We start from the raw sequence: 26,156 nt of genomic DNA, 5'->3' as shown, positions 1-26,156 counted from the left end.
CCAGTGAGCAGAAGAGTGTGTATAACTGAGAAAGTGTGTGTTACGTGTGTGTCGCCCTGACACAAACATAGCAACTGTTCTTGGTAAACATATCTATATGGGCCACTGAGGAGCAATGTGACTGTAAGTGAGGTGGAGCTGCAGGAAAACCGCGTTAGGGTTTAGAGTTAATAGCTAATTATAATAGATGGCTTTTGTTCTCTGCTGTGGGAGGGGGATAAGTTCAAGAATAAAACAGTACAGCTGTCTTACTGTGGCATGCTTTACTACGATCATCCCAATAAATAATCTCACATGTCTAGCGCTCAATTAAATAATCTACACTTGGTAAGTGGGGGACGTGAAGGTGATGAAGGTGACTGATATGATGGTGTCTACACAGGCTGAAAGCTGCCATAAATCAACGCAGGATACTCATAGAGATATCTGGGATGATTAAACACGCATGCGTGAGCATTTCCAGCGTCAAGCAGATTATGTATGAGTGAGAGAGAGTGAGTGTGAAGCGCAATGTTAGGGGAAGTGACTGAAACTTGAGGATCCCTCTTGGACAGCAGCTTGGTCACGTAGGGACGTGAACTTGACTCCTACCCTGGACCCACAGCACCCTGCCCCCCCGATCCTTCACCCCACATTGTTCTCTCTACAAATACATATTCTCAAACCAATGACCAGGCCGCCTGACTGCTTAAATACTCAAATACTATTTGCATATAGTGAACAGTGCAGTCTTGATCCACTGATTTTGTATTATTTCATGAGGAACTAACGAAACAAGGAATTAGGTGCAGCAATTTGACATCATTCACAATTACTAGCTGCACAAGAGGTTCAAGCCAGCTCGTGCAGAAATCCTTCAATAAATCCAAACGGGGTTTCCTCTTTAAAATGACACCCACTGTCACACTTGTTTCTTTTGAAGCATCTCTATCTACAATCTTCCTTTCACTGAGACCACAGCCCAGATGGGGGATGGCTAAAGGCCACGTCCCAATTCCTCAGGGTGCTGTGTTGTGTGTTTTCTCTAAATCAGTCACACTTCAATCTCAGCATCACGCCCCCAGATCACCTAACCTCCATCTTCCTGTCCTGTCTGGCATGCTGTAGCATTTTAAGAGTTATGGACTGAAAGCTGTAAAAGTCCAATAAATGCTCCACAGACTGAACTACAGAATTGTTCTTTTGCTGAAATATGTCTTTACATTCAGGTTTTAATTTTTTTATCTCAAAAAATGCAAGACTGGGTGGAAAGACAGATGTTGCTGCAGATTTTCTTCCATGAAGGACAGCGCTGCCGCTTTAAATGGCCCCGGGTCGAGATTTCTCTCTCTGGTTACACTGAAACTCCAAGTACGACAAGTCACTATAATAAATACAAATAATAAACAAACAAGCAAAACTCTTTAAAATGATAACAGAGAATCAGTTTTACAAACTCTATTTAGTATAAGCCTGTCGTGTTTCAAAGTTCCATTTATTCTCCAAATGAATTGAAACCCTACATTTAATTACAACTAGTACAAAAACAACATGCAGTAAAATGTATTACCTCCTGAAAATGTTTTGTTTAGTTTAATTTTGTAAAATCTTTGTAAAAAAACAAACCAAAAGAATTTCCCAGATCTGGGATAAAGAAGGTGCATCCGTACCTCATTTATTTAAAAAAAAAAATTCTCATTGTGAATTTTGTTCTAATAAACTGTCTAATCTCTTTCTCCCTTTCTTAAAGCAGCTTAGGCTCCAGTGCCCAGGATGTCACAGCGGTGCAGGGGCGCGTGGCCAGAAACGGCTCCATCTCATGCTTCCTGTCCTTTCCTCTGGTTGTCTGTATATCCCATTCACCCAGATCAAGACAGAACAATAAAGTCTGCAGTGGAATAATAGTCACTAGCTGAATGAGCCGACAACTGTGATAATGTGACTTTTCTGTTGTGGAAACAATCCAGGATCAATGCACCGAGGACTGCCAGTTTAATGCCATCTGTGTGTAAGAAAAATACTGGAATTCATTTTCTCATTTTCTCCTTAGTCGTCTTTAGCAAATCCCGGGTGGAGGAGAGAATGGGATTTGTCTGCAGAGCTCACACTTGAGAAACCTTGCAATAATGTGGTTTTGGGTAAACTTGTGCTGCCCTCCTGCCCATCTATTCACCTATCCTATCTAACATCCATCTGTCCATCCATCCATCCATCCCAACCCCTTTCCCTCCCCTCCTCCCTCTCTGCCTCTTTCCCAGCACAGCATATAATCCCCTGCACCTGCAACAGCTCCGCACACTGCTGACTGCCAAGAGTAGAGCGTGTGACCTTGCCTCGACGACCACAGAGTCTGGGAGAAAGAGAAGAAATGTCAAGAGAGAGGGTTGCAGATAGAGGAGGATGATGAAAGAGAAAGAAAATGGGGGAAGAGAGAGAGAGAGAGAGACACTGCAGTTAGTGGGACTATCAGACACATTGAAAACATATTGTGAACCTTGGTCTGGTCTGGGGTTTAGAGCCCACAGCTGGGAAATGAGCTGTCCAGCTATTTTTGTGTTGCCTTTTCTCCCCAGTGATGTCATGCTACTTGTTTCCCAAGACATGGTGTGGGATAAGAGGGAGGCAAGAGAATATACTTAGTACAACAGGTCATCTCATACTCAGATATTCAGTATAATTATTAAATTATATTAGGATATACTGACACTTTAGTAGTTTTACACCAGGAGCTCAAAATCAATGTACTGACCAAGCAGCTGTGTCAGTAAACCCCTACTTAAATGCTTCTTTACATATTTCATGGAACATCACAGTAGCAGATTTATTCTTAATGAAAAGATGGTTAGAAGTGTTTCACTATTGTCTTTGATTTCTAAATTTTTTATTTAAAATCAAACCGCTTATAAAGGTATTACTAACATACTAACACATAGTGGGGAGGATTCTAAATCCTCTAATTAGCACTAAATACTAAGTACAGTTAAAGGTGCTACAGCTTACAGCCTCAAGCTGTACTTAGCATTTAGCACTAATTAGCAAATGTTTAAGCTAACAGTATGTTATTAGCCTGCTAGAACACTATATTTGCTAAATGGCTTTAAATCTCTACAAGTGTTCATCTCAGACAAATGACTTTATAATTTATTTATTTTGTGGCCAATATACTCATTAAAGCTTTCTTTATATAAATGTTCTGTTGAATATTGGTATGCAAAATGTTGATGTTGTTGGTAAAACTGTCCAAGGCACTAGGCCTGCGGTTCTTTTTCAAATTTCAAAGTCGGTCAAGGAATTTTGGTGACTGTTACGTCTCCACATATAGTGAATGTGAAACAAATGCAAAATACCCCACAAAAACAAAATAAAAAAACAACACCTTAATTAGGTTGTTATTAAGGTGTGGCTAACTCATAACCAACAACAGCCTTAGCAACGCTATATGATACTAAACACAAAAGCTTGCATGAACTTCACAATATCCAACATAAACATTTAAAAAATTGAATTAAATTAAAATGAAAACCCACAAGTATCTCATACAGTAAGAATGGATAAAAATCCCCCCCAAAAGAACTGAGTGACTCACCAGCCAAAAAAAAGCCTCAGTAGGTTTTTTTCTGAAGCAGATGTTAAAAAAACTGACCATGACAGTCCCTAAACTTTTCTTTTTTTTGTTGTAGTATTTGCAAATACCAAAGAAATGTTGAATCTTTAACTTTATGTTTTTTTTAATATTTACTCAGCAATGAGGAAACTTTTGCATGCAACAACAGTTTATGTAATTAAACTAGATTTTTTGTGTGATTGGAGCTATATTTATTCTTCCCCTTAAATATCCTAAAAGATTTGAAAATTATTTTAGCGTTGCAATTTTACAGACCGAACTACACGACAAAAAGCAGCCCAGAATTGTATCAATAGAATATATTGTTTATATTATATAGATAAGTGTATTTTCCAAGTACTTACTGTGTATAAAAACTCTCACAGTTAAGAGTGGCTACTGAGTGAAACCACCTGATGTTTCTGTTTTAAGATTAAAGTCAGGATGAGAAGGGAGGATGTCTCTTTTTCTGCCCTCACCACTTTTGGCAAAATGGCGAGGAGCCCAACTCTGCAAGGTTAGCCTGCGTATAAAATACATGTGGACAGCTGGGCTGCTTCGGGTGCTGCAAGTAATGATTACTTCTCAGTGAGAGCAATTGAGCAACAGCAATTGCTCTCATATTTTCTTTGTCTATTCACTCCTTCACAAGTTGAATCTGTTTCATGTTAACTCATTCTACTCTTTTTCTCGCACACGTGTGCACACACAAACAAGTAAACACAAAGAGAAAGATAGAAGGAAGAAGCAAAGGCAGAGGCCGTGGATGAGCTCAGGATATGTCATGTGTATTTCATTAGAGGGCAGATTAAAAAGGAGATTTTGTTTTCCACATCAAAGGCCTCACGCTGGGGGATTCCTCTGTTTCTCTCCTATTCCGACTCTCCCCCTCCCTTACTGCCCGTTTCATGAATAAATAATAAGGAGTAAACCTGGGAAAACAAACTTTTTGACCTCTGAACCCTTGTGTCAGGATCAGCCTTTGCACCTGGTTGCCTTCCCACAGGAAAGTGGGCGGTGGGTCTGTGTATATCACGTGTATGTTCGAATTTCTGTCCTGGGAAACGTCCTTTAGTAAAGATGCAATGCTGTGAAAAAGTCTTGAGCCATCCCTCTTTTAAAAAACCCCAATATATCTTATTAGGAAAATGGTAAATAGGTGCAGGGGTTAATACATGTGCAAAACAGAAGTGGAAACACAGTATATAGTGTAGCAAGCTTGAAAGTCAATATGACCACCTTTAATTTTCAACACAGCTTTCCTCTAATTTCCTTAAGTAGCCTTCAGGAATAGTTCATCAAGGCTGAAGGACATTTAAAGCTCTTTTTTGGATGTTATATGCATTTTGTTCCGTCACCAACCCACGGGCCGGTCCGTGAGTCGTTTGGTACCAGCTACCAGTTGAGGCTTGGGTGTGAAATTTATGGTTTTCAGGGTTTTTATCATTAACTCGGCTTCCCTGGGTCTTTTCCCGTGTTGTAGTTGTGTGTCTTATTTTGAAAGAAATATTTACGCCTTACCATAGCGACCAGACAGCATTAAGGGGCAGACAGGAGGATGTTACTCTCAATGTTGTTGGCTCATTTCAGAAGGACGCTGCTAATAAAGTTACACAATTACACAGTGAATTTGCGTTTATTATTATATTTACAAAATACCAGTTTTTGTCTTGTTCATTTTATTTTGTTGTACAGTGGTCCCTCGCTATAACTTTTTTTTGGTGCAATTTTGCATGATTTCGTTTTTCTTACAGCGCATTGTATTCCGTTTCCTGATTGGCTGTAGACCGTTGTCAATCACTGTCAATCTCGTGCCGTGTCTCCTTTACAGTACAGAATGCTTCAGCTCGTCAAATTTACATAAATTGTCGATCGCTAGCAGTGTGACTCTGAAGTGTTACATTATATGTTTGTAAGTTGTTTCCCCAACAAACACAACAATGTCGACGAAACGTTTTGCACCCTAAGGCAACTGCGTGTGCCTTTGGTTTCATTCTATAACACTGGACTTATTTTTCTACGAAGGTTTGAACATTGAAAGCGTTTAAACAAGAGAGAAAAGTGTGAAAATGTTCCTGCCTTTCTGAGAAAAGTGTCTAAAGTGTGTAGTGAGGGGTTTTACAGCCTTAAAACCAATATTCCCTCTAAGCTGCGCGCGTGTGCAATTGCGCACTGCTGGCACGGTCTCTGCGCACAGAAAATCTGCTTTGCGCACAAAAAAAAAAAATCCAACCTGAAATGACATTAAAATTAAAACTTTAACAGTTCTGTTTTGCAGTGTTAGTCAGTAAGTGACTATGGGATTAGAACGATACCACCTTATCCCATAGTCCAGCCAATAATGCGATTCACATCCGTATATACGCAGCTAATCAACGTCATTGACAGGCTAGGACAGCGTCCTTATGTGCAGACACCGGTGTTTCAGCTAGCAAAGCGGCGTGCCTGATATGGAGTGAAGCCACGTCAATGACAACGTGTACAACCATTGGAGATGTTGTTTATATTTACTGTTTTATAAGGAAAACGCTCAAAGCACTCTCCGCCTGTGAGCAAAAACAAAACCAAAAAAAAATCCCACCCTTTCCTATTGGTGGAAAAATGTATCATGTTGACCAATCAAAAAAATGATATGGCAACATGGCATTTAGTTGTTTAGGAAGGGGGAAGTTTTAGGAGTGACGGCAGTGGTTTGAGATGTGAGAGATTTGCAACGTTTAGCGCAAATCTTGTGTAGTTAGCGTGTAGTGTAGTCAATAGTTTTGTTGTGTGTGTCAGAACAAGCTGATTGTTCTGTAAATAGTTTGAAATGTTTATTTAAAAACACTGCCTTGGCTGCATTTTTAGGTAAACAGCTGCAAAAAACTTTGTTGTTTGCATAACTCAGTTAACTATATAATGAATTACCCAACATTGGTCATTATAGTGCGATCCTCTATGCTGTTGCATGCTGGCACGTTCAGTGAGAGACTGAGATTACCGAAAAGCACCACTGAACGACACAGGAAATCTTTCCTGCCTGTGGCCATCTCCCTGTACAACGCATCCACTTAACACACTGTTTGCTGCTATAACTACACATGTTTCTTGTTCAGCTATTTATTTATGAGTGACTTATGTATGTATGTATGTATGTATGTATATATATATATATATTGTACTATTCTTAGTTAGTGTATTGTCTGTCTTGTCTTAATGTTGGTTTATAATGGAGCACTGTAACAAAAAATAATTTCCCCCAGGGATCAATAAAGTATTCTGATTCTGATATACTGTGTTTTGCAGACAGAGAGTTACAGGACTCTCTCCAAGACCACAGACTCCTAATACAAGTCAGAGCTTTATTTAAAAAAAGAAAAAAAGAAAAAAAAAAAGTTGTGTTTATAAATTGGAGTTCAAGTTATTTTTAGTTCCAATAGTGTTAACATGCTGCACAGGTCAAGAACAAGATTCTTTTTTAAAATTTTCATTGTAAGTGGGCTAAAGCACTTAATTAAAAGTAGTCTAACATAAATGCTGTAATTTGATTATTTTAATAAACCATGTAACTTTGATGGATTCGATGCTGGCGTGACCACAGTGCACACGTCTAATGTTGCTCACAGCGGTCCAAGAGACCGCTCAGGGAATTTGTGTGTTCGCTCCGACACATGAAAAATTAGAGGGAACATTGCTTAAAAAATCTACAATAATTGTATAAATTAAAGCTGGCTACTTCGCGGATTTCACCTATCGCAGGTTATTTTTTAGAAAGTAACACCCACCCACGATAAACGAGGGACCACTGTATTTACCTGCGACACCTTAAAGGCCGGTCCATGAAAACACTGTCTGCCATTAAACCAGTCCGTGGCTCAAAAAAAGATTGGGGACCGCTGAACTAGATGATTGGAGTCCCAAACCATGACAAAGCCTCCACCAAGCTTTATAGACAGCTGTAGAGACTCACTGCTGTAGCTTTCTCCTGACCTCCTCTGTCCACATATCTGATGATCATCTGATTTCAGTTTCAGCAGCAGTAGATGGATCAACTGAATTTTCTTAACGACACGTTTTACACCACGCTGACATATATAAAGCTTTCAGCTAATAGCTCTTTTGGAACCTTCTTGTTGGAGCAAAAATACTTATTTTTTGGCTGTGAAACTTATTTTTGTTATTTTTATAGACTGGTTCTTTGCTAAGTTATCTGTTATATGTAGACAACACTGGTTCATCCCTCGAAACTCAAGGAATGGAGAACTATTGCTCAAGACACTTTAAAGAACAGAAGAAAGCATAGCTCCTTGGAAGCAAAATATTAGTAAGGAGGAGAAATGACTCCAGATTTTTTTTTTTTTTTTTTAAACAGTGCTATATCTCACTGGCTCGTTTTGAGCTTCCATCATGCCTTTGACTCCACATTCCCTGGATTTTTTGTGGGTCTAAGTTGGTGTTCAATCATAACCTAAAAGTGTTACACCCTCCTGTTTTGCTAATGTTATTTTTGAGGTCAGAACAGATGGAGCAAACTGTGCACTTTATTCTGCAGATGCTGTTGGGAAAACAACTGCGGGAAAACCAAAATATTGTGAAATTAATGTGTGAAAGAACCGTGAGAATTATTCACATGGATATTGAAATCTGGCGTGGAGAAGCTTTAAATCTCAGTGTAGTGACCGATTCCCTCATGATTTACTCCCTGACTACTTGTGTCTGCAAAATGCTGCCTCTGTGATATGCAGATATTTAGATGCTTGGCCATTTTACGACGAGACAACAGCACTGGGTCGTGGGTTTTCTTCATTTGGCTCTCTTTTCTTCCCTCCTTCTCTCTGACAGCTGTGCTGCCTCCATGTGAAATTAAAAAGGAAAAAAAAAAAAGCCATAACGCAGCACATTACTATGCCGTGAAGCAGATGGGAAACCATGCCACACACATGCACTGTCTCAAATTCCTTCGGTTTAGCATTTTTTAAAAGTATATCACATTATTTTTGTTGGAGAAATCCTCTTGAACATCCCTGTGGTCACTGAAGAAACAGCAGTAAAAACTTGCTTGCCTCTAAGCAATTGCTTTTTGGGTTTTTATTTTCATCTGTTTTCTTGGCTAGTCTGCCATTAGAACTCAAAAACGGCTCGAGAGGAGAGGTCCAGATTCCAGCAGTTCATTTCTCCACCAACGGATGTGTCCAGATGGCCTGGAGAGAGGAGGCCTTTGACTGAGGGACAAAGAGACACTTGTGAACGACAAAATCTAACTCCCGCAAATGCACAGACACACAGAAACGCATACACACACACAGCTGTGCGCCGTATTGTTCGCCTTCGCTCGGCCGTTAGCTCCCAACATTGATGGAATGTTTGACTGGCCGCCTCTCGCACCCTTGAGACATGATGTCACTCCAACAAAACGCCATCTTTTCAGAGAGAAATGGCTTTTTATCTGTGAAACGCGAGGGGAGAGCAGCGACATGGGGCAGAAAAAGACATTAAGGACGAGAGGAAGCAAGAAAAAGCTAGAGGAAGAGCAACACGGCTATTCTCAGAGCTCGTGATAAATCGAAAGGCTGGTTTGATGACAGTCGTGACAAGCCATTAAACCGGGGTGCAAAGTCCCATTTTGGCCTGCCACAATGATACAGGAGAATGCAGAGGGTGAGCGTGCTGTAAATGTGTGAGTTTTGACTGTACAGTGGATTTATCCTCGACATAATTTTCACTGGAAATGATGCTACTCTGATAAAATAGATTAGCAATAAAGATGCAAAAGGGAATAAAATAAGAGATAGATGCATACCTTTAAATATTCCCAAAGCGGAAACTGAACCAGAGAGAATGGGATCTGAAAAAAAGAAAGAAGGCAGAGTGTTAATCATCGTCATTATGTCAGCATTAGTTTTTCATTTTCTTTAGGTTCAGGTTTCATCTTTAACCTCTAATCTCTTACACTTGTCATTCCTGCCACCTTTCTCTATTTCCTCTAACTCGTCTGACTGCTCCCTTGTTCCTTCTCAGTGCTGATGATTAATGAATGAGACGGGCTGTGGTCTGGCAGTCCTGACAGACGGATGGATGGATGCATAGATGGAGCAAAGTTGGAGAGAGGAATAGAGGGATGAGGGGATGGTGGGAGTGTGTGTGTTGCTGCTGGAAAGACTAAATCGGCTCAGGCAGGAAGTTACAGTGGAAAGAAATCGATGGCAGTGCCAAGGCGAGGTGCAAATGACACGCAGTCAGACCACACACACATTCTCCCTTTCTCTCAAACACACACAGACATAGGAACGAGTATACTTTCTCCATTTGTGTACTAAGCAAACAAATAGAGAAAACACACACGCGCACATATCCTGTCATCCTGCAGTGGACGAAGACAGGCAAGACAGGAAAAAACAAAAGCAAAGGAAGAAATAAATAAAGTGACAGTGAGTTGTGTCATCAGGCTTTGATCACACATACAACAGGATCGTTCATCCATCCGAACCACCCCCTCCAACATGTTCCATCAGACCATGTTAGCACATTGGCAAAAACTGAGTCAGCCAAAGCACAAAGACAATGCACCAAGTGTGTTTACGCCACCTAATGAGCTTAGTCCAAATGCACTGACCTCATATAAACACTCATTCTGAAGTAGATTCAATTAAAGGGCATCTGCTTTTTAAGAGTTTAATATAAGACTTTTAAAGATCTTCATAGAGGCCCAGAGTTTTATTAAAGTAAAGACATAAAGCTGTCAAATTGAGTGCAAATTCAACTAAGTGGAGGAAATTGAGTTTCTGAGATGAGCTGATAAAAGACCTAATGCAAGTATGACAAATAAAGAACATGAGATAGTATTACGAAGGGGCAGAGGGTGGAGGGTGGAGGTGGGAGGGGTACAGATTCAAACTTAAAGAAACACCTACTGAATAAAACCAGACATCCATGACAGGTTAGAGCTGTTACTGATACATTTGTACTCCACTGCTTGTAAAATGTTTGTAAGTAATCCCCATAACACTGTCCCACCCACACAGGCACTGCAGCTACACCTGAACTCACCTAGACCCTTAGATTTAAATGCAATTCTGCATTAGTGTAGTTACTACTCAAGCGTTAAAGCTGAAAATACTGCAGGCGGCTTTTGACTTTTCCTTGATAAATGGGCCTGGCATGTGCAAGGTCAGAAATCTTCACCCATCTGGTCTATCTGTGCAGACAGAAGCAAATTCTCTCACTCCTCTAAGATTATCTAAAAAAAATTTTTTGGGACATACTGGAAGCCTGGTATCCAGCCCCCAGAAAGTGGAGTGTTATAAAAGTGCACCTGTGTTTTATTACCACCCTGATGAGTTCTGCTATTCCAGGCTGGGAAAAGAGACGGACAGAGAGAGAAAGAGGGAGTACAGGGATGTTGGAGGGGTAATGGGTACTGCTGCTGAGTGCAAGGGGAACATGTTGTACTGATATGAGTCAAAGTAAACTGAGAGTCAACCTAAGTAAACACATCCTGACAGGTTTTATATTTATATTTTATACTAGAATTCTTGTGCACATAAGTGCAAAACTACTGTAACGTCACCTTAAATAAGGCACAGATAGATGCAGCACAGATAAAGCGACAGTAACTTCTGTTTACAAACTGAAAAAAGCATTAATTATCAAAAACTTGTTTAAATTTAGCCTTAAATGCAACTGACAGGGTTTTTTGTTTTTTACTACATATTAATTTACAAAATTTCATCCAAAAAATACAAAATCTTTGGTTGCAGTGAGTGCAAAGACAGAGAGAGCAAGCGAGACAAAGACAGATGGCTTCAGCAGAGGATCTGGAAAGAATGATCCACCGGTGATTTATGGCTCGCTTTGACACTCCTGGCACACTGAGCTGGAGAGGAGTGCTCGTTTTTTTGAGCGCGTTGCCCGGCAAAGATGAAACATCTGAAAAACCACATGAGGTCTGATTAAAATCGATGAGTAATTTCTCATTAAACCGAGGCAAACCGAGGAACTGGGAAGACGTACCAACCTGACTCCATGTGACATTTAGAAGAATGTCTGCTTGAGTTACAAAATCAAGAACGCAGGCTGGAGGGCATATGAGCTAACGGCTATAGAGTTGTTTCTACAGCATTAATGTGAGGTTCTGCACTTCTACTGTAATGCTTTAACCTGAGGTTGCTGTAGTGTCAGAAGGAGATCAAAGAAGGAATAAATTTTGAAGATAGGTAGAGACAGAATGGGAAGCTGAAAACAACAAAGGGGACTGAACATGTGTTTCTGCTTTCCCTTCTGCTTCTTAGACCATGGAGAAGAACTAAAAACACAAGCAAGACTTTGGGGGAAAAAAAAAACAAAAAAGCCCAGAAGAGAAATTTATTTTCCATTGTTGGGAAAAGACAGACATGCACATCATGTCACACCTGACTGACTCGCTGTTACTCACAAACTAAGTGAAAGTTCAAGCCACTGCTGAGTGGGACAAACTGTTTTAAACTCTGTCCCGTATAAAGATCAAGTCTGATGACCTCCTCTGTACCCTTAATGATGAGTTTTGACCCTCGATATAAATCAATGCAGACGCAGTTGGACGTCTTTCTTGAGAGGAACCCTCACTAACAAGCACATCCAGTCAGAAACAGTTTCAAGGGTTACAGAGTTGAATCCTGCACCATGTTATAGAAAGGGTGAGAGAAACCTAACATATTCTATAAGTCACAATTTCACCAACAACACTGTAATCAGATAAAGAGGGGCCTAAAATATTCAACTGCTATCCTCTGGAAAACATGACTATGACTATTCTTCAGGGATAATGTGTGACTGTTATTATTCAGTTGGATCATTGTGCAAGTTGGGAAGTACTATTTTTACAGATTTTTTTTGGAGCGTTAGCCCTCTGCAGTGCTGGTGGAAAAACTTAAAAAAAAGCCCAACTGGCTTTTATAAGTGAAGGAGGGACAGTAAAAGTAGCATAAAAACAAAATTACCATTAATCCCTCATGAAAATATCTTACACTTAACTCTCGATATTGAACAAATGACTGTTTAGTGTACTGTTCTGTGCACTGCTGCTTTTAAATGGTTGCAGGTGCTAAATTTCATGGCACACTTTACCAAAGTGTTTGCCAGTGGGCAAAAACAGCATGGTTTTGATATTCTGAGTTACAGACGCGTCTGCCACAAGTGTTGAGGGCACATTTAGACCTCAGCTATGTCATGCTAGACTAACACAAGGCCATGCAGGCATCCCGGGTTATTCTAAGGCTGGTTAGGATGAAGGCAGCCAAGCTGCATAAACTCCATACTCCCCCACGGTGCTAACTGCTCACTCTGTCTCATCCCACCGCCTCATATAATGCCTCAGCTACCATGGGCTATTCAGCTCTGTGAAGCCAAGTTAACGTGTGCATGTGTGTGGAAGGTCCAGGGCTGTTGTGATTATCCTAATAAACATGACTTAATGAATTCCTTTAAATGGAAAAGAAAGTTAGGATTATCAGGCCACACAGGCGAGGAGAATCGCATCATTATCTCATCAATTAAGGTTCAATTTAAGAGCTAATTAAAAAGAGGACATTTCTATCTTGTTTCCTTGTGTTTTTTATTTGACATGGAAGTCACAAATGAGTAGCTGTTTGTTAAAGTGGGATAAAATACTTCCCTGAAGGCTGAGAACTAGTATTGTTTATGTCCACTGAAAAAGACTGAGGTTTTTCTCTGCTTGCCAACATTTTACTAGCTCAACCCCAGCTTGAGCCAATCAGTAGACTTCTATGGCTGCACGGGCTACAACCGAATCATAACCATGGAGGCGAACACACCCAGTGCAGTAATCACGTTGTTGAGGTCTACAAACATGAAGTATCACTCGACATTAAAATAAGGACACACATGCTTAAGGAGCAGAGGCAAATAATTTAAATATTTTAACCAGAAAACAGATCATAAACCTTCCAGTTTATGATGTATTTCCAGCTCTTCCTGCACTGCCCAACAGTATCTACTCATCTGTACATTCAAGTAATCCTCCAGGGACAGGACTCCACGCCTGACAAACAAACAGGGCCCTCACTCAGACCCGTTATCCTGCATATGCATGCCTTAGTTGTTGTTTTTTTGTATGAATACATTGGCGTGCTTAACCATATTCTTGCTTATGTGTGCGCATGTGTGTATGAAGAGCAGCGTTCTGTTTTCTCGCTGATGTATTTCACAAATGATCAAAAGTGACAGTGCCACTTGCTGTGACTGTCAGGTACGATATAATGCAAATATGGAGATTGCGTCTGCTGTGTCATTCTGCTGACAGTGCTCGTGTTTTTTGAGTGTGTACGTGTGTGTGTGTCCTTGCCAACTGTATTAGTCCTAACGTTATTAGTATTCAGAGAGGCTCCGGGCTGTCACAGGTCCTTAGGCACTCAGCGGAGGGCAGGAAAAACACATGTCAAAATATATTCACATTGAGCCTGATTGCAGGCAGGCCAGTTGGCTGCAATTTGACAAATGACTTTTAATAGGTCATACTGCAGCCTCTGCATACTGATGAGCATTTAGCAGGAGAGAAATAGTAAGTGAGATGGATACTGAGACAAGCAGACACATGTATAGATGGCCAAACCAAGCGATGAAAGTCATGGTTTATTTTTTCCAAAAGCTTTCTTTCCAAAAAAAGTATGTCAGCCCTCAACGTTGAATGCTTTCCTACTTTAGAAACTGGGCTACTGGGCTACTGTGGGTTAGCACTCCAAAATCAACTTCACTTGAGGCCAAACTCAAATCTAAAAATTTGCCTTGATACGTCTGACATTTAGCATAATACACTAGCCAATGAGATTAGTGTGTGAATTTGATGTACTTTGATTTAAACTGTTTGGAAGATAGTACTTAGTAACAAATATCTGTCTATCAAACTGTCTGAAGTCTACTTCTGTTGACAAAGTTTCATAAATTCTACACACAACACAAATTTACAAAAGCTCCACTTGGAGGTACGCTAGCTGTAGCATGTTAGCAGTGTTAGCCTTAAAAGCTACATGGTTTTCCCTACAATTTTAGTCAATCAAGCCATTTCCACACAGAGCGTGTTTTTAAAAAATTTTCAGATACAAACTTGTCCAAAAACCTCACTGTGAAAAACATGAAGTCAATATCAAGCCATGATGAGCTGGTCCTAATGTTTCTAAACAAGAAACCAAGATTCTGGTTTCATTCAATTCTCATTAAAAGGCAACAGCAGAGAGTATTTCTTGGTTTGATACAGAAGTTGAAGCAATGGTACATATTTCAGGATGTCAGTGGGGCAGTTTGAGCTCTTGTTAGCAGAGTTGGGACACATAAGGAAGCATAGGAACAATGTCAGAAAGCTGATTGACCCAGAGCAGCGTCTAGCTGTGTGTCTGAGTTTTAACAGCATTGTTTTACTATCTATATATTCAGTACCGGGCCTTTTTGAGCTACATGTACACTTCTTGGCAAATGCAGTGGCCTGATTGGTCACATCTGTTTATTTGCATTTAAAAAAATGTGGAAAAATTAAACTTGAGCAGAAAAAAAAATGCTGCAAATTTGGTATGAACGTGTTTAATGCATGAAATATTCACATACACATCCGATGTGTAAATGCTTTTAGAGCCAGATTTACTGATAAAACTCTCCTAAAAAGCTACACTCTGTGTTTACTAAACACTGGTTGCAGCTTCCCTTCTGTGAGCCTTTTTCTACTGGAGGTTTCATCCTGTTAAAAGGGAGTTTTTCTTTCCTACGGTCACCAAGTCCTTGTTCAAGGAGGATCATTTGATTCTTGGAGTATATTATTTTTGGGTCTTTACCTTACAATATAAAGCAACATGGGGCAACTGTTGTTGTGATTTGTCGGTGTATAAATACATTGAATTGAACTGAGTTAAAAGAGACATAGTTTATGACTTTCAGTCACGAGCCAAGTATTTTTTCAGCTGCCTTATGAAGGAGCTTTTGTTTCCAAGTGCAAAATGTTGTGTGGCAAATATTTTAAAAAATTACACAAATATGATTTACTAAGGTTTGCTGTTTACTTCTCTCTAGTATTGGAGCCATTTCAAACATACTAAAATCTCGGACTAAATCCAGCTATTATTTTTATGAGACTGTGTTAGCGTGTTAGATTAAGGTCTGAATGTTACAATATGAGAGAGAGAGAAAAAGCACATCCACTGAGGATTTATTGCCTAATGCATACCTTACTCTAATTTAACATTTATTACGGTGTTCCAGTCCAAGCTAAAGTGGTGACCTGGAACACACGCTATCATTTCCATCCATAAAGGCTGGGATTGGACCGATTTAAACGCAACTTGTGTTTAACTGTGGCAAGTGGATAATTAACATCTGGTGTATCTTTCCCTAAGTGGATCACACAGCTTGGTTTAATTATCTGTGATACCAAAAAGCATATTACCAGTTGTGCAAATTTGATTGTTCACACTCCACTAGAGCTGATAATTCACTCTTGGTTGAGCCTTGTGGAAACCCAGCTTCAGTTTTTATTACCACATTACTCTCTCCCTCTCTCACACACGCACACACACACACACACACACACACACACACACACACACACACACACCAGGTTTGCCACCTTGCTAAAAATGTGTTCAAACACACAATTCATGGTCTCACAAAAAAAAAAAAAATGAAAAAATGAAAAAATGAAAAAGTAAAAAAGCCCGGGTGGTCTTGATGACACTGTTTGCCATCATCACAATGACGGTAAAGGATGCTCTCAAAGATTTTTACAGTTACATTTTGAAATCCCAGACACAAATAATAAATACTCACATTGTAACTCAGTCAAGACACGGTGGTGCAATCTTGAACTCCCCCCTACCCAATTCTTGCCACCAGATGTGGAGCAAATGAGCAAAGAGCAAATGATTCATGAGGCAGAGAAGTCTAGCATATCCTCAGTTAGCACTCGATACTCAACGACCATTCCAAATCCATTTGGCAAAACCTCCTAAATCTGTGGATTTGGAATTTACCAAATGTACCATTTCAAATGAGACCACGTATGTTACGTCAAATTCAATTTATGCACAAGTGAAAACAAACATAAGGTCTTTTCCAAATGTTTAAATAGTCATTTTAAGAAACAGTGAGTCACATAAGAGCTGTAGCTGACTTTGGATGGTCCAATTAAGAAATAGGAGGAGAGGAAAGGAGAGGAGAGGAGGAACCTTTTTAAAAAAGAAGCAGATGGAAGTCAGATGGTGAAGCATTCAGTAGGAACCTTATTCGAAGGGAAGAAGGACTATAGACCTCTATGGACCATTTTCTCTCTCTCTCTCACACACACACACGGGTTATGCAGGCGCAGCAAAGCCCACAGTCTAAGTCCACATTTATTACCTGCTAATGCAACAGGGCTGCAAGCCGGATTCACTTTCCAAAGACACATGAGCGCGTGCATACGCTTCTCACACAAACATCGAGACACACCCACATTCCATCTGCTGTGTGTCACGAAAGTATGACGAGGAACTGACTGCGGTGACACGCTGATAACAAACAGACAGATCATATTTTAATATGCTGAAAGTCGATAAAGTCATTAATCATGTCAGACGGGCAGGTGGTGTTGGACGCTTCTGTAGGTTATGGTGCCAAGGGCTCAACCACAGTCGCTAAAAAGTCACTGAGCGAGAAGAAGCCAGACCTGTTGGACTATCTGCTGACATAAAAAGTAGGTCTGCGTGCAAGGGCAGCTGAAGACAAAAATACGAAAACAATCGATCGCTTAAAAACAAGTTTGTGCATGCCTGCGAGAACGAAAGAACATTGAAAAAACAAACACACTCACCACAGGCATGCTGCTAGTTAGTGCTGTTTTAACGAAGTATCACTGACATGCGATATGGATGCATGTTGCAATGCCCTGAGCTTTGAGCACACAGCGGGCCTGTTTTAAATACAGGTCAGGGGATGCGATTGATACGTATACATGTTCCAGACCAGTTGGCTACAATTTGACGAATCAAAACCCAAAGTAAAACTTGTAAAATGGAAATTTCTACACTTCGCTAAAGCCAGTCGTACTTATATTTCTATCCAAACAACAGTTAAGTAGTGCCATGATTTAAAAACAGAGCTAGCTAACTCCACCTGGCCTTTTTTTTAAATCTTCAAGGGGCTGTTAATTATTTTCCTCTTCTGCACAGGCTCCACACCATGCATGTAAACGCTGTACATCTGTAGTAATGACACAGGTAGTAAGTGGAGTGATCACACATCTCACATCCTGCAGTGACGCAGCAAAAAAACAGAAAACAACAACCACAAAAAACCTGCCTTGGACTGTGAGAGGAGTTTGAATGTGTACAGTCCAATAAGAGAGATAAAGGGATCCTCTGTGTGTACGTGCGTGTATGCACCTAAGTACACTCTAGGGACAGAAAGGTTCAGGTCTTCTTAAATAAATAAACAAATACACATTTAAAAAACACAAACAAACGCACACAAACACACACACACACACACACACACACACACACACACACACACACACATAAAAGTAAATCAATAGAAAGAGCCTGATCTGGCTCTCTGGGCCTCTGTTTGGCCTGGGGGTGGGGGAGCGAAAGAGAGAGGCAAACGAGAAGGCTCGATTACTTCTCTCTTGGTGGTTGTATAGTCCCGGTTAGTAGAAGCCAAGGCCTGCTCTCTCAATTACAGAAAACAGACTCCCATATGCTTTGTCAGTTGAGGCATGCATGTGCATACATACACACCTGTCTCTAGATTCCCCTGAGGCACGCTTCACACAAATCATAAGCTTATCCAACCTAAACCTACAACACAAAAAAAGCAGGACTTCCCTTGTTCTCAGAGCCTTTCCACCAAACCTAAATTTGTCACAGATTAAGAGGGTTGGAGGCCGTACATCTGCCGTGCATCCGGCAGCAGAAGCGCATGTCCCTTTAAGGTCTATACGGCGTAAATGCGAGGAGCATTCAGCCGCAAGCGACAAGCGATAGCTCATCCCAAAGTTTCTAGCCCCTGTGCGCTGTAAAAACTAGTGTGAGTGTGACTGCACTTGCTGAAGAATTCCACCTGACAGTGTTGAATGCCAAGGGCAGCGAGCGTGTGTGCGTATGTTTAAACAAGCCAAAATAGGGAGAGGTTTAAGCGCCGGCACATCACGCTGGAGCCAATCAAATGGCAGCTGGAGTTGGGTTCCCATAAGCTGCCACGGCCCACCAAAAATCTCAGCACAGCGGAGTTATAGTCCTGACAAATTAAGACTTGTTCGAAGCTGGAGAGAGAGAGAGAGAGAGAGAGAAGAAGAGAGAGAGACTGAGAAAGAGTGGAAAAGAAAAGCCTTAAGGAGGTGGTGGTGGGGAAACAGTGTGCTGGCAAAGATTCAAGAGAGCAATTCCATCGACATGAGAGAAATGCTTCCCAGAAACTGAATAATATTTATGTTGTGCTGGAGATCCCCCCCCCCCCTTCCTCCCACCTGTGTGCAGCTTTGTGCAGCTTGTTGCTTCAGACTGGACACACGATACTGCAGAACACGCAAAAACACAAAGGGTCCTATCAACGGATACCCGATGCTACTCGGCCTTTACGACGTGAAGTCTAGCCCACTGCAAATGCAACACTGTTGTGAAGCAAAGGCATCCACATATGATGTCAAAAGGAAAAATATATAAAATTATTGCAAACTTAGTTAAAAAAAAAAAAAAAACGTTGAAGATGTTGAGTTGAACTTGTTATATATGAAGTAAATGTCATACTTATTCTATGGCTGGCTTAAAAGCATGATGGTTTGACCCGCCACAGCCATTGATGGATGACATCAATAGCAAAGGGCATATTAGCCAATCAATGGTGATGTGGTGTGATACAGGATGCCCTGAGGGTCGACCAATTAGCTGTTGACAGGAACAGAGATGTATTGCTGCCTCAGGACTTCGGTCTGAAGCTGAGCGCGAGACATGAGGGAACAGAGATAGAAAAACATGTTGGTGCTGGGAGCTGAGGCGCAGGCAAGGAGGCTAGCTGAGGCTAGAGAGCTGGACACTTGGTACTTGTCTTCCCAGCACACTATACAGCAGGGCAACTGGAGCAGGCATGTTCAAAGTAATGACCGACACACACGCACACACACACACACACACACACACACACACACACGCACTCTTTTCAGAGGTTTCTGGTTGACTAAACTCATTAGAATTCAAATGTACATCTCCTTTGTCTTCTTCATATGATAAAGTAGCTCAGACCAGGCGAGCATTTCTCTTTAATGTCAACTATCTCACTGTTAGCACCAAAGATAGCTGGTGTCAAGAGAAGCTTCCAGAGATACTGAGATCTGAGAAACCCTGGGTAGATAATATCTGATCAAAATCAAAACTATGACACACAAAACAGATGTGGAAGGTCATAAGGGTAAAATATTTTAAGTGTATCTGCAAAACTGCCATGTGACTCAGCTAAAACATTTCAACGAGGATTTTTCTGGAACCAGTCAACATAAGGCATCGTTTAAGATAGTAGGCTGATATGATAAGATTAATCTCACAATGGGGAAACTCACATTATTACAGAAGCAAAACAAAAAATACATGCAATATACCCTATAACACCAATACTACACAACAAAAGAAAAATATGAACTACATAAGGTAGAGGAGAAAAACTAAACTACAGACTGTAGAAAGAAATATAATTTAAATACGTGTGTTTATATTTGATACAAAGGATGACATTAAATTGTTTTAGATGCTTAGTAGGAGACAAGATAAGAAGCTTTGCACTGTCTGACTGAAAACTATTGCACATTGAGATATAGCAGTGAGTGCATATGTATATACACATGTGTATTTATACATGGGGTCTGCAGCAGCGGGAAGGAACCACCTGCTAAATCTCTCCTTCACATACCCTTGGTACCACAGCTTGTCTCTGAAGGAGCTGCTTTTTCAGTGACAGGCTAATTCAAGCTGGTTACAAGCATGAAGTATTATAGGTGAAGGAGTAAACCTGGAAATCACGATGCATCAGTGACACTATGCAGGAAAAAGTAAAAAAAACAACCAATTGTGCCAATTTCAGTAAGGTTATTAAAGTAAGAGCAAAGCACTAAGGTAGGTCCAGAACAAGGCCGCTTGCTTTTATATCTCCAGCATGGCACTCACACATGCCCATCTGAAACCCACATAGCAGAGGAGCAAACACACACTGTGCTCTCTGGGAGCAGTGCCCACGGCAATAAAACACAGACCAGAGTCATTCCAGCTAACCAGTTGGCCAGCTGAAAAGTAACACACACACACACACACACACACACACACGCACACGCACAAGCTGTACCTTATCAGCTGGGAATCAGATAAGCACAGCAGCAGCACAGCTGGAAATAACAGAATCTCCACAGTGAGAAAAGTGCATACTGGCAGTGACGCAACTATTCTGAAAAAAACACACACACACACACACACACACACACACACACACACACACACACACACACACACACACACACACACACTCACGAGTAAAACAAGACCATGTATGGGCCTGATTGATCCGTTGAAGGGCTTGACAAAAGGCAGCACAACATAATGCTGAGATGAAACATCGTTAGTGGAAATAAAAACACACACCCTTCATGGATAAGACATCTTAAATCTTAGTTCAACTAACACACCCATCATTATTCAGTCTTCATGCGCCTCAAAAACAATAAATAGTACAGATATCCAGTTACCGGATCACCCAGAATGACATTAAGACGGTTCCTTTAATTCATTTCTAATTCATCATTTACTCCAATACTGGCTTTTGTTTTAGATTTTCAGATGACTGGGCTGAGCTGTCTTTTTTTTTTATAACACATTATAGTTCAGGTGATATGTTTACTATGGTCACTATAGTATACTATGGTATAAAAGTATGAAACTTTTCTAATACTTGTTTACTTGTTCTTGTAATTCCCCATTTACTAGTCACCTGAATGAGATTCACCATCACCTGGGATAGGCCCCTGCAAAAAATAGATTTTTGCTAACTAATCCTAAAAAACAACTTAACTTTTATACACTTGGAGCCCGTTTTTTATAAAGACACAATACATTTTCAATATTTGATCTGATGATGGAGTTATTGCAGTGTGACAGCTAAAGTTAATCATGTGGTTAGGGATGGGTACCGGTATCCGGTGCCATCTGACTTAAACGATAGTAACCAGACCGAAAAGCAGCGGACATTTCGGTGCTTTATTTCGGTGCTTTTTTTTCCTGAGCTGTTATACACTTTAGATTCTAGCCAATCATTTTACGTTTCCGAGGATAGTAGGCGGGTCCAGGTACGCATGTTCTTTTAGAGCAGAGCTACAGATTAAAAATGCCCAAGGTGAAGCGGTCAAAAGTCTGGCTGTACTGCACAGCAAAATATACAAACTGCTGCGGTTCCCAGGTTTTTTCCTCCCACCGGAGCCCGCAATGGCCAAAAACTGCCTTCCCATGTTCCCAGAATTTATCTGCGAGCTAACAGCATCATGGGACAAACCTCTGTCTTCCCGCGTCACTGTGCCCGGCTATGGACAGTACATGGAGTTGGACAGCGCCGAGGAGGCTAGCTTAGCGAACCCACCCCCTATGGAGCCATCTATGGCTGCTTATCTGGCCCCGTCCCATAACCATTGTGTCGGCGGCCCCACAACTCTGCCGTCCAAGGACTGCAGATTCTCTGCTTTGCAGCTGGAGAAGATTTATCGGGCAGTGCTCACGCCATGAGCTCCATCTCCATGCTCCGGCATGGAGATCGGCGCCCACTGCTGTAGTGTGCCACCAGCAGGAACACATCCTCCGGCCCGACCTCCATGCCAGTCAGCCTGGAGCAAAGGCCCACCCTGGTTGGACGTTACAGCCCCTTTGGTGGCTCATGCTGTCCTTTCTGCTGGGTCTACCGCTCACTAAGGTGGTGGTGGTCTGATTCCGGTTCGGTGGCTGCTCTGCGGGGCGTGTATATATGTCCCATACTTATGTGTTGTACGGAGTGAATCGACTGAAAGGGAACAAATAGTTATGTCTATAATTTCTGTTCCCTGAAGGAGAGGAACGAGTTACAACACAAGGTGGCCCCACTGAGCAGTTTGGCTCGGTGAAGAGCGGCCATCGAACTGAGGGATGACTGTGATGACAGCGGCTATATGTGCAGGCGGGGCCGTGCGCGTGTCATCAAACGTCATCTGCCTTAAAGGTGTGAATAAAGGTTTCTTCAGCCAGGACACGCAAGGGCGCGATATCTCATACTTATGTGTTGTACTTCATTCCTCTCCTTCAGGGAACAGAAGTTATAGACATAACTATTCAATTTAAAGTCAAAAAGCCAACTAATTTGACAAGGAGCGATAAGTTACATTTTGAATTGAACGTTACAGTAAATCCACAGGAAAGAGAGGTGGTTGGCTTTGGAAAGGAAGTGAGGGGAAAGGGGAGGAATAAGGATCTGCATCACTGGTTTTCACGAAAAAAAAAAAAAAAGTTAGGTTAACCTCTAATTATGGGGTGCTTCCTCACATCTGGCTTTTACACAGCACTGATTTATCCTTCTTCCACTCCCACAGCTCTCACTCTGTCCTGTCACTCCAGGATAAAGTGAAAATGAGACACTGGCTATATAGAGTGGATCTGATTGATGAGTTGCCTCATGTAAACATTCTTTTTCAGCAAATGCAGTAACTTATAAAGTGCTGATTGACTGCGATGGGTGTTAGAGTAATTAGGCTGTTGGGGTATTATGTCACTTAAATACCTGCTAAACTCAAGTGGAACAGGCATCCAATTCAAGCTAAATCTGCATTACAAGTATGGCTGTCAGGGGAATAATGCATCACTCTCAATCTTGTGTTATGGCACCAACATACAGAAGCACACTCCTGACACTTATTTCCTTCCACATGACATCCAAAACATAGCCATCGCTTTTCCCTCCATTCCAGACCCCCACCAATCCCACAAATACTCACAGACCGTAAGTCCCTTGCCAGGCTGTCGGCTGTGTGTTATTAGAAACACATGTGGATTACTAAAGGTTTTCTGCCTGGATTGAGACAAACATGCATAAAGTTGTGGGAAGCAAACACAGCCCCAAGACCCCGAGGGATTCACTGACTAACAAGGCCACTGTGGTCATGAATGCAGCACTTACACAGGCACTATACACCGGAAAGCTACTATAGCCGTTAAAGGCAACAGTGCCTTTTTCCTGGGAATATGTTTGGCAGATGATATCGGTAATAAGTCTCAAAAATGCACAGAGTAGCCGTGCATGATGAACTGCAACCAGAATGATGGATTTCGGAGTCGTCGTCAACGGGGACCAGCGTACTTAACATAAGTGTGTGATCCATGGCTCTCAGTGGTACAGGCTTCCAATGTATCATCCTAAACAAGCCAGCAGAGAAAGCCCGGTGCTGTCCCCCAACCGAACTTAGCAAAAGCCACACGTGGGGGTCTGACAGCATGGCAGCTAACTCCTTTAGCCCTACTGACTGCAGAACTCATCAATAAGACCACATGTTGATCTAAGGAAGGTTACTGAGGTTTAGTCAGATTTGCAGCAGATGTCCTACTGCCACCTCAGAGGGACTGGATATACGAGTGGGCTGCAATACGCTACGTGCATGCCAGTATGGCTGCATTAGGAAACACAGAAGAGGAAAAATATATAGATATGATCATATTCACAAAGGCACATTGATGGGAATGACAGGTGCAGCCAGAACCGCATTCATCCGTCATCCATAATGGCAGTGGGAGGAAAACCATTATTCCCTTGAGTGACATCTATGATAAAGTGATACAAATCATCCAGCGACAAGTGGATCGCTTAAGAAGGTCATCACTCTTCTAACAAGAGTCAGCCTGACCTGGAAGCAATGCAAACAGGGGCAGGATTCAAAAAGAGTATCCCATAAGTCAAGAAAGTTGACAGTAAAGAAAGGAATGATACGAACCGAGAAATCAAGCTAAGGCCTCCAATCGTGTATTCTTTAAATTTATTTTATCAAATTCACTGCTTGTCATTAAATGTTCTGGAAGTCACTCAAAGCCTTCTGTTAATGAACTGGCACTTGCAAGGACATCCCCAACACCAATCACCTAATTTGATTGAACATATGGACGTTTCAGCTAGCCACTGGTGACAAATTAAGGTAAACACCAAATAAATCTACATCATCCTCCCCTTACTTTCTATTATCTTCTTTAATACACACTATACAGTCGTACTTTTCTTTGTAATGATAGCTGGACTTCCTGTGGAACAAACTGACTTATTTTGCACTTTTTTTCTTTAGGACATCCTTGGCTATTGGTCCTATTTTTAAATGGTTCCCTATATTATATTATATTATATTATATTATATTATATTATATTATCCATCCATTCGCTTCCGCTTCTCCTTTTCAGGGTCGCGGGGGGCGCTGGAGCCTATCCCAGCTGTCATAGGGCGAGAGGCAGGGTACACCCTGGACAGGTCGCCAGTCTGTCACAGGGCCAACACACAGGGACAGACAACCATTCACACTCACATTCACTCGCACATTCACACCTAGTGGCAATTTGGATTATCCAATTAACCTATCCCCACAAGGGGATATTATATTATCTTAGTATATATTATATTAGTATATATACATATTATATGGGGTGGTCCAACTAATTGTTGACCAAAACAGTTGTAGTCAAAAGTTTACATAGACTCAGTTTGGGTAATTTAGGCTTTTCTGTTTCCAGTGGTACTTGAATGCTGCACAAAGTGGATGGAATAATGCAGGAAGACAACTACCTCTACATTTTTCAACCTCACCTCAGAATCAACAGCTAAATAGTTTAATCTTTACACAATTGTATGTTCCAACATGACAATGATCCCAAACACACACGAAAACGTCTACAATGAATAAAGCAGGGTGACACTAAACTTTTGGAAAAGACTTAGAAGATCCCCAATGTCAATCCCATTATAAATTTGTAAACTAAACTTAAATGCCAAGTCAGTACCAGGAAACCAATCAATTCTGCCAAGAAAAGTAGTGACATATTTGCCCATGAAGAGTGTATGCAAACTTCTGACCACCACTGTGTATGTATAATGTAAATATACTTTGAATGTGTACTCTGACAGTTCTGACTCAAAACACCAAGATGGCAGACAACCCTCTACGGTTCCTCCATATCACAGGAGCACACGCAAACACACACATATAGCCCTTCACAGGTCAAGGATCAGATCTACTGAGGTCAACAGGCTTCTTCAGTCCTCTTAGCCCGCTCACTGATCACAGAGTAAACAGATAACACCAGCAGCTCCCACTCGCTTCTGATGTGAACCCATCGGAGCAACGCTCCATTTTATTAATTTCAAAGGCTGATAAAAGTCTTATTCTATAACTGTATAATAGCAAACAGTTATGAAATGAAAACGGCTCACACAAACAGTGCAAAACGAATCAAGAAAAGGCCCAAAATAAGTGAACACATTCATCTCACTAGTGAGCCTTCTATTTCATTTTCGAATGACAGCTTAATATTTTCCTTGGCTTAATTTCTCTTT

The 26,156-nt window shown here is 41.1% G+C and overlaps 1 protein-coding gene across 3 annotated transcripts in view; it reads right to left on the bottom strand.

Moving 5' to 3' along the window:
• slc25a26 (solute carrier family 25 member 26) overlaps nt 1-26,156 on the bottom strand; it is a 51,060-nt gene that overhangs the window by 11,035 nt on the left and 13,869 nt on the right. For 2 of the 3 annotated variants that reach the window (XM_026168664.2, XM_080302050.1), the window contains 2 exons: nt 9,363-9,407; nt 2,260-2,329 (listed from right to left, as the gene is read on the bottom strand). In XM_026168664.2, coding sequence (XP_026024449.1) covers nt 2,260-2,329; nt 9,363-9,407 — 115 coding nt within the window. The remainder of the gene's footprint in view (nt 1-2,259; nt 2,330-9,362; nt 9,408-26,156) is intronic. The other variant, XM_080302051.1, reaches the window with a different exon arrangement.

The sequence above is a fragment of the Astatotilapia calliptera genome, chromosome 5 (assembly GCF_964374335.1).
Source record: "Astatotilapia calliptera chromosome 5, fAstCal68.1, whole genome shotgun sequence".
In the NCBI taxonomy this organism is placed as follows: domain Eukaryota; kingdom Metazoa; phylum Chordata; class Actinopteri; order Cichliformes; family Cichlidae; genus Astatotilapia; species Astatotilapia calliptera.
Note: the sequence above shows the minus strand (reverse complement) of the source record. Positions and strands in the feature narration are given on the sequence as shown.